At 44.5% G+C, this 13261-nt stretch overlaps 1 protein-coding gene across 4 annotated transcripts in view; it reads right to left on the bottom strand.

The window, feature by feature from the left end:
• casz1 (castor zinc finger 1) overlaps positions 1-13261 on the bottom strand; it is a 370171-nt gene that overhangs the window by 88189 nt on the left and 268721 nt on the right. For all 4 annotated transcript variants that reach the window (XM_048615145.1, XM_048615147.1, XM_048615148.1 and 1 more), the window contains exons 7-9: positions 9044-9085; positions 5515-5550; positions 2985-3056 (exon numbers count right to left, since the gene is read on the bottom strand). In XM_048615145.1, the coding sequence (XP_048471102.1) occupies positions 2985-3056; positions 5515-5550; positions 9044-9085 (150 nt within the window). The remainder of the gene's footprint in view (positions 1-2984; positions 3057-5514; positions 5551-9043; positions 9086-13261) is intronic.

The following is a 13261-nucleotide window of genomic DNA, read 5'->3' as shown; positions in this document are numbered from 1 at the left end:
TTCTTCGAAATTCACATCACAGGGTAGACAGGGTGGTAAAGAAGGCGTTTAGCACGCTTGCCTTCATTGTTCAGACCTTTGAGTATAGGAGTTGGGACATCATGTTGAGGTTGTACAGGACATTGGTGAAGCCTCTTCTAGAATATCGTGTGCAATTCTGGTCACCCTGTTACAAGAAGGATATTATTAAGCTGGAGAGGGTCCAGGAAAGATTTACCCACATGTTGCCAGGATTGCAGGGTTTGAATATAAAAATAGGCTGGAAAGACTGGGACATTTTTTCACTGGAGTGTAGGAGGTTGAGGGGTGATCTTATTGGGGTTTATAAAATCATAAGGGGCATAGATAAGGTGAATGATGAGGGTCTTTTCCATAAGTTGGGGGAGTTCAAAACTAGGGGGCATATTTTTAAGGTGAGAGGAGAAAGACTTTAAAAAGGACATGGAGGGCAACTTTTTATACAGGGAATGGTTAGTGTGTGGAATGTATTGCCAGAGAAAGTGATGGATACAGGTAAAGACATTTAAAAGAAATCTGGATAAGTTTATGAAAGGAAAGGATTGGAGGGATATAGGCCAAATGCTGGCAAATGGGACTAGATTAATTTGGGATACTGGTTGGTCTGTAGGGTCTGTTTCCATGTTGCATAACTCTATGACTCTCTGTGACTGTAATTCTAGGCTCCTCAATGAGGGGAAACATCCTTTCAGCATCCAACCTGTTCAAGTCCTCCCATGATCTCATATGCTTCAGTAAGATCACCTCTCATTCTTCTAAATGCCAATGGACACAGGCCCAACCTGCTCAGTCTCTCATCACACCAGCATTTCTATCAGCCCACCTCTGTGTATGGCAGTCCCAATGGTTTGATTCAAATAAACTCTAGTCATAGAGAGATTCCAAGGAGGAATGAGACCATTAAACCCATCCAGTCCATACAAGTTCTAGGATGGCCAATGAAGCCAACTTAGAGTTTTGATTCATAATCAGTGGAGCAATAATGACTGTAGCAGAGCAGGGATGATTGGACAGAAAAGGAAATAATTTTAGATGTTGTTGTTCCCCTGATTCCAAACTGAGATAAAGAACAGGTTGGTCTTCACTGACGTGGACTCAATCCAACAAATACCTGCAAGATCCTGGGACATGATGAAAGTTTCATCTGGAGCCAAGTAGGCTGTAATGAATGGATGTGTTCACTTTAGGTAGAATGTGAAATGATTAATTGCCGTAAAATGTAAACGGGGCTCATTTTCAAGCTATGTGCTCCTCTGGGGTCTGGAACCAGCAGACACAAGGAGGAAGTGCATACAATACACTTGAGTTAGGAGCAGGAATAGCCACTTGGCATCTTGAACCTGCTCTGCCACTTACAACGATCAAAGCAGATCTGATTACTCCTTCCAATATTTCACTCCCTTGTACATCAAAACTCGATCCACCTCCACCTTAAAAATAGTCAAAGGCTCTGCTCGCACTGTCTTTGAAGAAGAAAGTTCCACTGACTCGTGACCCTCTGTCTTTACAGAAGAGGAAATGGAAGAATGGTCACATGACACTCCACAGGACTGCTGTCAGCTCAGGGCAACACAGAAACTAAAAAAAATCAGGAGAGGTGGTGAAATAACTGTATAGAGACCAGGATCTCGTCACCAAGTCACCCTTTATTTACATGGACTCTGACCAACCGCCACAAAGCTACTCCCTAGACTAAGTGGACCTTCTGAATCCCCTGTTTATATTGGTCAGACAGGACTCCCTGATCTGCCCAGGTTAACCACCCCAATCAAGAATCTCATAGTCAATGAGATTCACCTGTCCCTTGTTCCAATCACTATAGGGGACAATGGAGAATTGATGTTGCCTGTTTCGTCTTATTTTGCAGGAGTTAAAATAATCTTTTATGTGTCCCTATGTTTGAAGTACAGGAGACATCTCTCAACAATGCTGAATTTGTTCAGGTTTAGACCCCAGAGGAGCTTGAAAATGAGCCCCGTTTACATTTTACGGCAATTAATCATTTCACATTCTACCTAAAGTGAACACATCCATTCATTACAGCCTACTTGGCTCCAGATGAAACTTTCATCATGTCCCAGGATCTTGCAGGTATTTGTTGGATTGAGTCCACGTCAGTGAAGACCAACCTGTTCTTTATCTCAGTTTGGAATCAGGGGAACAACAACATCTAAAATTATTTCCTTTTCTGTCCAATCATCCCTTTCATCTGAAAACCACTTGAGCTGGGCTCTTATTGGTGCAGCAGAGATGGCTAGTTTGGGGAGCAATTGGCAATACAAACACCAACGATTACCAAAGCCTTCCAATTCAAATATTTGGCAGGTAATTGATTGTTAGAATTATTTATCTTCTCAGTTCAGTCATAGAACCATGCAGTACAGAAGGGGTCCTTCAGCCCATTGGGTCTATGCCAGCAAAAACATATCCAACCTGCACTAGTCCTGCTTTCCTGCACCAGGCCCATTGCTTTGAATTGTTACATTTCAAATGTTCATCCAAGTACATTTTAAAGGTTGGGAGGTTTCCCACCTCAATCCCCATCCCAGATTTTCACCACCCTCACGTGAAAAAGGTTTCTCCTCAGCGTCAGAGGGAGCTCAATGTTCTGTGTGCCACTGGGTTCATGCGCAGTATCTATCTCTGACTCACAGTCCTTACAACAGTGCATACTCGAGATGAGGAGGCTTGAGGACTAGTCTGTGCTGCGTACCAGCCTCCACTGACGGCAGCGTTTTCCCAAGACACTATGTTTAGTTGCACTCAGCAGTTAAAGGGACAATGTCTTGAATATTATGTATCAACCAGTCTGCCATTCTGTGAAAGCCTCCACTCAAAATATGCCAAGTGGTATGTTTTGCAAATTACTAAATGACTTTGAAATGCAGCCAACAATCAACAATAAAAGCTCGGCTGTGTTTGCTTCAAAAGAAAACATATTTTTATTTAATATAAAATTTGCATACCTGGCAATGTACTTTTGGTAAATATTCGCATCATCAGTCATGGCACCTGGCTTCTCTGATGACAGTCCGTTCCTATGTTTTTTTAAGTAAAGGAAAAGGAAGGTTTGATTTCAATAAGTTTCACGTTTGAACAAAAAATATAAACCGACAGGATGACTCTGAGAGTCAATGCTCATTTCATAGTCTGTCTTTCTGGCTGAGACAGTTTCTGGATGTTTAAATGTCTAAGTATTGAAACTTCACCTCCATTATAGATTTAAAGTAGAATGATTATGAGAACAATGCTTGACAGATTTTAACCCTTCAATTTCTCTCTTCATCTACAATTAGAACCATTTACAGATTGAATGACTGGGAGCTAAAGGTGAATTCTACACAATGTGGCTTCAAGATGAATTGATGGTTCTGTCAGTATATTTGGGTGCATCCCTTTATTAGGTCTCATTATCATCCACCGACAATCCATAAATCTTGGAATGACTCCCTTACACACGGATGGTGAGTGTGTGAAATATCTGGAATTGCTTCAGGGAGAAAACTGAATGGATGAGTCAGTGTGAAGAATAAATGGATGTGTGGCATTCCAGGTGTGTAACTGATATTTTATCTCATAAATGTGAAATTGCAGGACAATATCCCAATTTTGGCACAGGACATCCATTGAAATCTGATTCATACATTGATTTTCTACATTCTGATGTCGATATGTTTCAATTCTGCTTCCTGTGGTGATGCAGTATTTCAATGACAATGTTTTAAAGTGTAACAGAAACAGAAAGTGATGGAGAAACTCAGCAGGTCTGGTAGCAGCTGTGGAGAGAGAAACAGAGCCAATGTTTTGTTCCAGAATGCTTCAGAACACGGTCACTGGACCGATATCATTAGCTCTGCTTTCTCCCCGCAGACACTGCCAGACCTGCTGAGCTATTCCAGCAACTTGTGTTTTTGTTCAACAGTTCTTTTATTTTATTTGAATGTTTTGAAGTGACTTGGTTTGAGGTTCAGTAGGGACAGGTTTATCACGGCCCTCAGAAAGCTGAAATTAAAACACTAATTTCAGTTTATATCTTGAAACTTGTAAGATCCCAAGGGCACTTGACTGGGTGGATGTGCAAAGGATGTTTCCCCTTGTGAGAGTATCTAGAAATAAGGATCATAGTTTAAAGTTAAGGGGGCACCTGTTTAAGACGGAGATGAGGATTTTTTTTTCTCTAAGAACATGAAAAGTCTCAGCACAGTTGAGAGAAAAAGGAATTCTCTTCCTTACAAAAACAGAAATTGCTGGACAAGCTCAGTGGGTCTGGCAGCATCTGTGGCGAGAAATCAGAGTTAATGTTTCGAAACATTAACTCTGATTTCTCTCCACAGATGCTGCCAGACCTGATGGGCTTATCCAGCAATTTCTGTTTCTGTTTCTGATTTACAGCATCTGCAGTTCTTTCGGTTTTTAAAAATTCTCTTCCCTTAGTCCATTACAATTCTGTACCCCACTGATCCCTGAACCTCTGCCCTGTCACCTCCTGACCCCCAACCGCGCTGGGACATAGAGTGATGAGTTTCTATCATTACAAGGCAGGTAGGCTAGAACTGACTATCGTCTCTGGTTGGCCAAAGTGCTCAAGGAGGAGTGAGTCAGGCCTGGTGTCATGCCTGAAATATTCAGGGGAAGGCCAGGGATCAGTCCCCACCCATCCTCCAGTTTCCTGCTTGAGGGGCCACAACACTGTAATGTCAAGACCACGCACTGGAATGGAATTTGACTCATTCCTACTCAGGTCCCTGGGTCTTCATTTTGCAATCTGCTTACAGAATACTGAGCGGCCTGGAAAGAGTGGGCGTGGAGAAGATGTTTCCACTAGTAAGAGAGACTAGGACCCAAGGGCACAGCCTCAGAGTGAAGAGATTACTCTTTAGAACTGAAATGAGGAGGAATTTCTTCAGCAAAAGGTTGGTTATTCTGTGGAGGCCAAGTCATTGAGTCTGTTTAAGACAGAGACAGATAGGTTCTTGATTAGTAAGGGGATCAAGGGTTACAGGGAGAGGGCACGAGAATGGGATTCAGAAATATATCAGCCATGATCGAAAGGCAGAGCAGACTCAATGGGCTGAATGGTGTAATTCTGCTCCTGTATTTTATGGGTTTATACCCGATCTTGTTGAGTACCAATTAGTAGCTGAATTTATCTACAAAGCAAAGGACCAGCTCTTGAAAGTACCCAGTTGGCTGCAAAATGCCTCATGACACCCTGAGGATGAGCAAGACCCTACAGAAATGCAAATCCTTTCTTTCCTTTAATGTGAGCTTCTCCAGCTCATGAATAGAATGGCAAAATCCACCCGGATTAGCACAATCCCAACCCTCGGAAACGATCTGTTGCTCAGACACCTGAAAGAGGTTCAGCTCCACCCCCCTGAATTAGGAAGGGGGCTCAATGCCTTCGTACTTAGCTCTCTCCCACTGTCCAACAGCTCCCCAAAACCCCCAACAGCACACACCCTCTGAATCAGCAAGGCATAATCTTATTCTTACCGGTTTACTGCAGATACATTCGAACTGGGCAGTCTCCTGCAGAGAAAGTAATGAACAGAGTTAAACCTTCTACAAATACACTTTGAGATATTTTGTCATTCCTGTCTTTTCCCTGGTCAGCTGCTATTCCTAGGTTAGGTGGACCAAAGTGGTCCATGAACTTTGACAGAAGGCTCAGGGGAGTGACCTCTGCAATCAAATTGCTCTTCTGGATGTTTGGTTTTCACCGGAAGCAGCTGGTTGGGTCCTTTGTTCCATCGTTCATTGTTAACTCATTGGCACTTGGCTCCAAGTGTCATTCTTAACCATGATGATGAGGACCAGCATGTGACCCAGGATAAAGATCAAACTGGATTGCCTAAGTCAGAAGTCACACGACACCTGGTTATAGTCCAACACGCCTGTTTGAAGTCACAAGCTTTCGGAGTGCTGCTCCTTCATCACATGAACCTGAAGAAGGGACTATGCTATGAAAACTTGTGACTTCAAACAGGCGTGTTGGCCTATAACCAGGTGTCGTGTGACTTCTGACTTTGTCCACCCCAGTCCAACACTGGCACCTCCACATTATGGATTGTCTGAGGCAAGCACACAAGAATTTAATTTGTATTCACTCGTGGGACATGGGCGTTACTGGCTAGGCCAGCATTTATTGCCCTGTCCCAAGTTGCCCCTTGAGAAGGTGGGGCTGAGCTGCCTTCTGGAACTGCTGCAGTCCATGTGCTGTCGGTAGACCCACAGTGTCATTAGGGAGGGAATTCCACAATTTTGACCCAGCAACAATGAAGGAACAGTGATATATTTCCAAGTCAGGGTGGTGAGTGTCTTGGAGGGGAACCTGCAGGTGATGGTGTTCCTATGTATCTGCTGCCTTGTCCTTCTAGATGGAAGTGGCCGTGGGTTTGGAACATGTTTTCTGAGGAACCTGCGCGAATTTCTGCAGCGCATCTTGTAGATAGTACACACTGCTGCAACTGAGCGTCGGTGGTGGAGGGAGTGGATGCTTGTGGATGTGGTGCCAATCAAGCGGGCTGCTTTGTCCTGGATGGTGTCAAGCTTCTCGAGTGTTGTTGGGGCTGCACCCATCCAGGCAAGTGGGGAGTATTCCATCACACTCCTGACCTGTGCCTTTTAGATGGTGGACAGGCTTTGGGGAGTCAGGAGGTGAGTTACTCACCACAGTATTCCCAGCCTCCAAACTGCTCTTGTAGCCACTGTGTTTATGCGGTGAGTCTAGTTGAGTTTCTGGTCAATGATAACCCCCAGGATGTTGAAAGTGGAGCATTCAGTGATGGTAACACCATTGAATGTCAAGGGGCAGTGGTTAGATTCTCTCTTATCAGAGATGGTCATTGCCTGGCACTTGACTGATGTGAAATGTTACTTGCCACTTGTCAGCCCAAGCCTGGATATTGTCCAGATCTTGTTGCGTTTGAACACAGACTGCTTCAATATCTGAGCAGTTGCAAATGATGCTGAACATTGTGCAATCATTGGCGAACATCCCCCGTTCTGACCTTCTGATGGAGGGAAGGTCATTGATGAAGTAACTGAAGATGTTTGGGCCTAGGATACTAAATTGAGTCACTGGATGAGATTCAGGAATGGCAGAATTGTCCAAATTCCTATCTCACATCCAGATCCATCTGAATCATCTGGTCTGGATTTCCAACTGAGGATCACCAGCTCAGAGAGTGAAGCCTGGCACTTGTGATTCCTGCCGATCCCATAATCCTTCCAAATCAAGCCATTGGCATGCTTTTCCCTAGTTCTGGTGGAATGGTGAAGATTATGAATTTGTTCTGGAGATAAGTGCTGAATGTCAAAGTCTGCATTATTCCAATTTTGTGGCAGCAATGACAATAGTAATTGTGGTGAAATATTCCAAAGGGCTCCACAAGAGAGTCATCAGTCAACATTTGACACTGTGTCTTGTTAGCGGATATCAGGGCACACAATCAAAGCATAAAGAGTTTTTTTATGGAGCAGCCAAAAGGTGGAGAGAGAGGCACAGAGGATTGGGGAAGGAATTCCAGAGCTTGGGTCCTTGGCACCCAAGGGCACTGCTGCCACTGGCATAGTGAATAAAATCTGGGAAGGTGAGGGACCAGAGTTGTAGGACTTTGGAGATGATCAAAGAGATTTGTTTTTTCTTTCATGGGATGTGGGTATTGTTGGCCATCCCTAATTTGCCTTGAACTGAGTGCCCCTTTCAGAGGGCAGTTAATAGTCAATCACATTGCTGCAGGTCTGGAGTCACATGGAGGCCAGACCAGGTATCCTTCCCTGAAGTGCATTAATGAACCAGATGGGTTCTTGCAACAATCAATTCATGACCTCAATCATTCAGAGAAGCTTTTATTTCCAGATTGATTCGTTTTGTTGAAATTCCCTCAGGTGCCCTGGTGAGATCTGAACCCGTGTCTCTGAGCCATTAGCCTGGGCCTCTGGATTACTAGGCCAATGGCATGAGCACTGCATCATCAATGCTCCATAATGTTTAGCTAGAGGAAAGATTTGGGAACTAGGATGAGAATTTAAAATTGAGGGATTATTTCCCTGGGAGCCAGTGTGGGTCAGTGAGGGCATTAGTAATAATTGAAGGGGCCTTGGTGCAAATGGTGAGGTGCCCAGCAGGTTCTGATCGATCCTGAGTTTGGGGCAGGACGTGTCAGGACCAGAGACAACAAAGGTACAGGTGAGGGTTTCAGCAGTGGATCAGCTGAGGTCATGAGGGGAAGTTGGGCACTGTCACGGAGCAGGGAATGGACAGTCTTGATGAAGGCACAAGTATGTTGTAGAAAGGTCAGCCGGGGTCACAGAGAGAAATGGAGTGAGTCCCGAGGGGCTGAAACTTGTGGTGTGGACTAAAGATGATGTCTTTAATCTTCTTAGCGAAGATTAGGTAGAAGAAATTGTTGCTTGTTCTTGTATTGAGGGCCAGTTTGCACCGAACTGCCTGCCCTATTTTGTTTTGAACTCGGAAGAGGAAAATTTGAAGACAGTAAAGCAAACAGCATTAATTGCTTTCATCAATAACTATCTTAAATTGAAAGAGAAAGTATATTTAATGTAGTGTCTCCTTAAAATCATAAGCCAATACATTTATTTCAATATGTGAGCAAATATGAACAAAACTTAACCTTGTTCACATCCTGGGATATGCAGTGTATAAACTGAACGAACAGCTCACTGACATTGCGGTTTGCTGAGGCTCTCAAACATGAGCCTGAAAATTCCCATCTTTTGGGTTAAAGCCTTTCAACATTGCTGGAAATGTGAGCAAAATAAATACACTGGCAAAGTCTATGAGCTGGAGTTGACGGTCAATGCTGGAGGAGTTATAGTCATTACAATAATTTTTTGTAGCTGTATGGCTGCAATCATAAATTGCGATTACAGTAACGGAGCAGTGCTCGAGAACATTATGAGCAGCAGCAGAAGTTGAGTAAGATTCACTTCCTGAACTGATCATGGTTAAAGCTGCAGAGTTTATGGGTAAGATCAGTAAGGATCACAAAATACGTACCCCGCGGAGTCATCCAGCGAAGGTTCAGCTTTGGAAAGGCGGCTGTGTGAGAGATTTAAAACAAAGTTAACAACTCATGTATTGACTGTAAGCTGGAAGTCAGTAAGCATATGACACCTTTGCAGTCAGAAGGACCTCGTTAAGACATCAAACGACAGGAAAGTTAAAATACTGTTTAAGAGATTATTTCAGCTGTCACTGAAATCCCGACTGCTCGCTGCCCAGTCTCCTCAGTGATGAACAACCCTCAGAGGAATACACAGACTGTCTGATGTCCAGCAAACACAGGAGGCAAAGCATTATCTCCTCCATCAGAAACATGAAGATTGAACACCCATGGAGGTATACTGTATAGAATATGCCATATAGGATGCATCACAAGAAGTGCATCATGTAGAATGTTCATATAGAATTAATCACATGAAATGTGTCAGAAAGAGTGCATCATATAGAATGAAACATATAGAGTACAATATATAGAATGTTGTATTGAATGCACTACATAAAATGTGCTACGTAGAATGTGTCATATAGAATGCATCATGTGGAATCTGCCATGTGGAATGTATCACCTAGAATGTATCAGATAGAAGGTAACATATGGAATGCTGTATAGAAGGTGTCATATAGAATGCACCATGTGGATTATGTCATGGTGGACACATGGTTCATTGGCTCCACGTGAATTTGGAAGCTGCCGATCCGGAGCCTGATCTTCCAAACAAGTTGCCCCTGGCCTGAGACTCTGCTGCACAAACCAGGGTGAGCCAATCAGTACAGTTTGTATCAGAGCTTTCCAACATTGGGACTGCACAGTGTTTACTGACCGTGCCGCTCAGCACTTTACAGTGTCTGGCAACTACAGGGAGGATCCCAAACTGACAGTTACCGGGCCAGATTCTCTACTATTGTAAATTCCAGTATCGCATTGTCATGTCCATAATTCCAACAAATATAACCACTGTAACATCTCAGTTGATGAGAGAGAGATATGTTTTCTTGCCATGTTTGAAATGAGCTCTTTACTGTATTACCCTCACTCCTTCTTTTCTGGGAATCAGTGACTTTTTCATTTCTCAGAAAGGTGTCAGTCCCTCATCTGCTGCTGCCCATTTCCACTCAAAGGGCCTGGAATAACCAGCAATCCTGAATTCACTCTTATTAATTCACACGCACACCCAGCTCCACTCTACAGAACTAAAGAAGAGTCAGACCAGACTCAAAGCATTAACTCTGTTTCTCGCTCCTCCTGCTGAGCTTCTCCAGCATTCTCTGTCATTATTCCCTTCTCGACTCCTCCACTGTTGCTACATTATCCAACATTCAGTTCTGGATGAACAGAAATCTCCTCCTATCAAATACTGGGAAGACCAAAGCCATTGTTTTTGGTCACCACTCCAAACTTCATTCCTTTAGCAACTGACTCCATCCTTCTGCCCTGGCAATAGTCTGACACTCAATTAGACTATTTACAATCTTGGCATCACACTTGACCCAGGGATCACATTTCTGCCATTTACCCTGGCCACTACGAAGATTACCTATTTCTTTCTCAGTAACATTTCCCGATTCCACTCCACCTCAGTCCACCTGTTGCTGACATCCTCCTTTAGGCCATCATTATCTGTAAGTTCAATGTTTCCAACACACTCCTGGCTGCTCAGCCACATTCTGCTGCCCCTCCACAAACATGCAGTCACCCAAAATTCCATTGCCATTGTCTGAACTCAGAAAATCACATTCATGGTGGCACAGTGGTTAGCACTGCTGCCTCACAGTGCCAGGGACCCGGGTTTGATTCCAGCCTTGGGCGACTGTCTGTGTGGTGTTTGCACATTCTGCGTGGGTTTCCTCCGGGTGCTCCGGTTTCCTCCCACAGTCCAAAGATGTGCAGGTTAGGTGGATTGGCCGTGCTAAATTGCCTGTAGTGTTCAGGGATGTGTAGATTAGGTGGGTTATTGGGGGATGGGTCTGGGTGGGATGCTCTGAGATTCGGTGTGGACTTTTTGGGCTGAAGGGCCTGCTTCCACATTGTAGGGATTCTATGATGATTCACACCATCACCTGTGTCCTCACTGGCTCCAAGGCAACTGCTGTCTTAACTTGAAAGTTTTCCTCCTTGTTTTTCAAGTCCCTCCAAGGCCTCACACCCGTCCCTATCTTGGTAATCTCCTCCATTTCTGGTGTCTTATCCGTCTCCATTTTGAATCGATGCTCCACTGGGGGGGTCCATGCTTCCTGTTGCCTTTCTCCAATCTCTCTCCCCATGTACGAGGCTCCTTCAAACCAGCATCTTGGACTGAGCTTCTGATCCCTGAACTAATACCTCATTATATGATTTGATGTCACATTTTGTTTTATAACACTCTTAAGAAACACCTTTGGGGCATTTCATCACACCATAGGCACTATATAAGGGTAGGTAGTTGATTGATGTTGTTATTTTACTGACCAACCTGGTTATCTGTTTGACGTAAACCTATCAGGGGTGTTTTAATTCTGACAGGCAGACAGAGGGGATTGTGTGCAGTGGCCAATCTGTGTTGACTTTAATGACTGGGCCTGGTTGACATGGAGATGTCCATGGAAAGGCCTGGAAGGGAGGTGTCAGTGACCCACAGAGATCCCACTTTGCTTGAGGGAAGTTGTGGTGCAGTGGTTTCAGGGTGATCTGCTACTGGGGAGGTGGCATAATGCAGGCAAGAGAGGTTTATTGACCCCTTAAGAAGAGGCCAAAGAGAGCAGGCAGCTATGGCCTCTTGGTTACTTTGGCCAAGACACAGAATGTGGACTCTTTCCAGGGCAAAGGACCATTGGTGACGTTAGGACCATAACTGATTTTTGTTTGGGACTTGGGCATTGCTGGCCGGGCCCAGCATTTATTGCCCATCCCTGGTTGCCCCATGAGAAGGTGTTGGTGAGCTGCTTTCTTGAACCACTGCAGTCCATGTGCTGCAGGTAGACCCACAATGCTGTTAGGGAGGAAATTATAAGACATAGGAGCAGAAATTAGGCCATTCAGCCCATCGAGTCTACTCCACCATTCAGTCATGGCTGATAAGTGTCTCAACCCCACTCTCCCACTTTCTCCCCCATAACCCTTGATTCGCTTGACAATCAAGAACCTATCTCTCTCAGTCTTAAATATACTCAATGACCTGGCCTCCACAGCCTTCTGTGGCAGTGAATTCCATTGATTCACCATTCTCTGGCTGAAGAAGTTTTGACTTATCTCCGTTCTAAAAGGTCTTCCCTTTACTCTAAGGCTGTGCCCTCAAGTCCTAGTCTCCCCAGCGACAGTGAAGGAACGGCAATATATTTCTAAATCAGGATGGTGAGTGGCTCAGGGGGACCTTGCACGGTGAGGTGTTTCCATGTATCTGCTGCCCCTGTCCTTCTGGATGGAAGTGGTCATGGGTTTGGAAGCTGCTGTCGAAGGAAATGAATAAAACAGATCCCAACAGCGACAGAGGTGTTAAACCCCAGAGAAAGCAGGTGGGGAAATATCAGAGTGACGTGTGAAAACTGGGGAACTTGGCCAGCTTTAATTTAAACAGCCCCAGGCCCTGTGCCTCCAGCTCCATCTGAGTCTGTACTGATCAGAGGAAGGAATTTCAAGAAAAGACCAAAACTCTTGAACTCAAACTGGAAACAAAACTGGGAACTTTTGTCAGGAATTTTGCTTCTTACCAAGTATGGGGACGAGTTTGTTCGCCATTGACGACCCCATCCTCGTCAGTATGCAGACAATTTGTTATGAATTGACAGGCAGTGTGCTATCAGGCACCAATCAGAGCATCTGGGTCCTAAAGGCTGCCTGTCAAGGACTACTGCAGAGTGGATCCTGGGATTGAGGGAGAAGTTGTAATTTTTATTTTCTTGTAACAGGGTGAAGGTTGTGATCAGACATCGGGGAAACCAGAGGCTCCACCCTGTTCCGCAATCAGGGCACACTGGCATCCCCACCGGGAATCTAGGATCATACCCATCTGCCAGGCCCTCGAAATGTCACTAATTGACTGTTTGAGGGTCTTCATTGCTGGTGAGTCAATACAGCCATCCATTACACTTCTTGCCCAGTATTTAACTGACAGCTGGTTAAGAAGGAGGGGTGTTGTTCTCCAGACAGAACTTTTCCAGTTATTTCCCGTTCTCACTGGTCGGATGGGGCAGGGATTCAGACCATGGTCAATGTAACTCAGTAAATCATTGGCAACA

The sequence above is a fragment of the Rhincodon typus genome, chromosome 31 (genome assembly GCF_021869965.1).
Source record: "Rhincodon typus isolate 14 chromosome 31, sRhiTyp1.1, whole genome shotgun sequence".
NCBI lineage: Eukaryota > Metazoa > Chordata > Chondrichthyes > Orectolobiformes > Rhincodontidae > Rhincodon > Rhincodon typus.
Note: the sequence above shows the minus strand (reverse complement) of the source record. Positions and strands in the feature narration are given on the sequence as shown.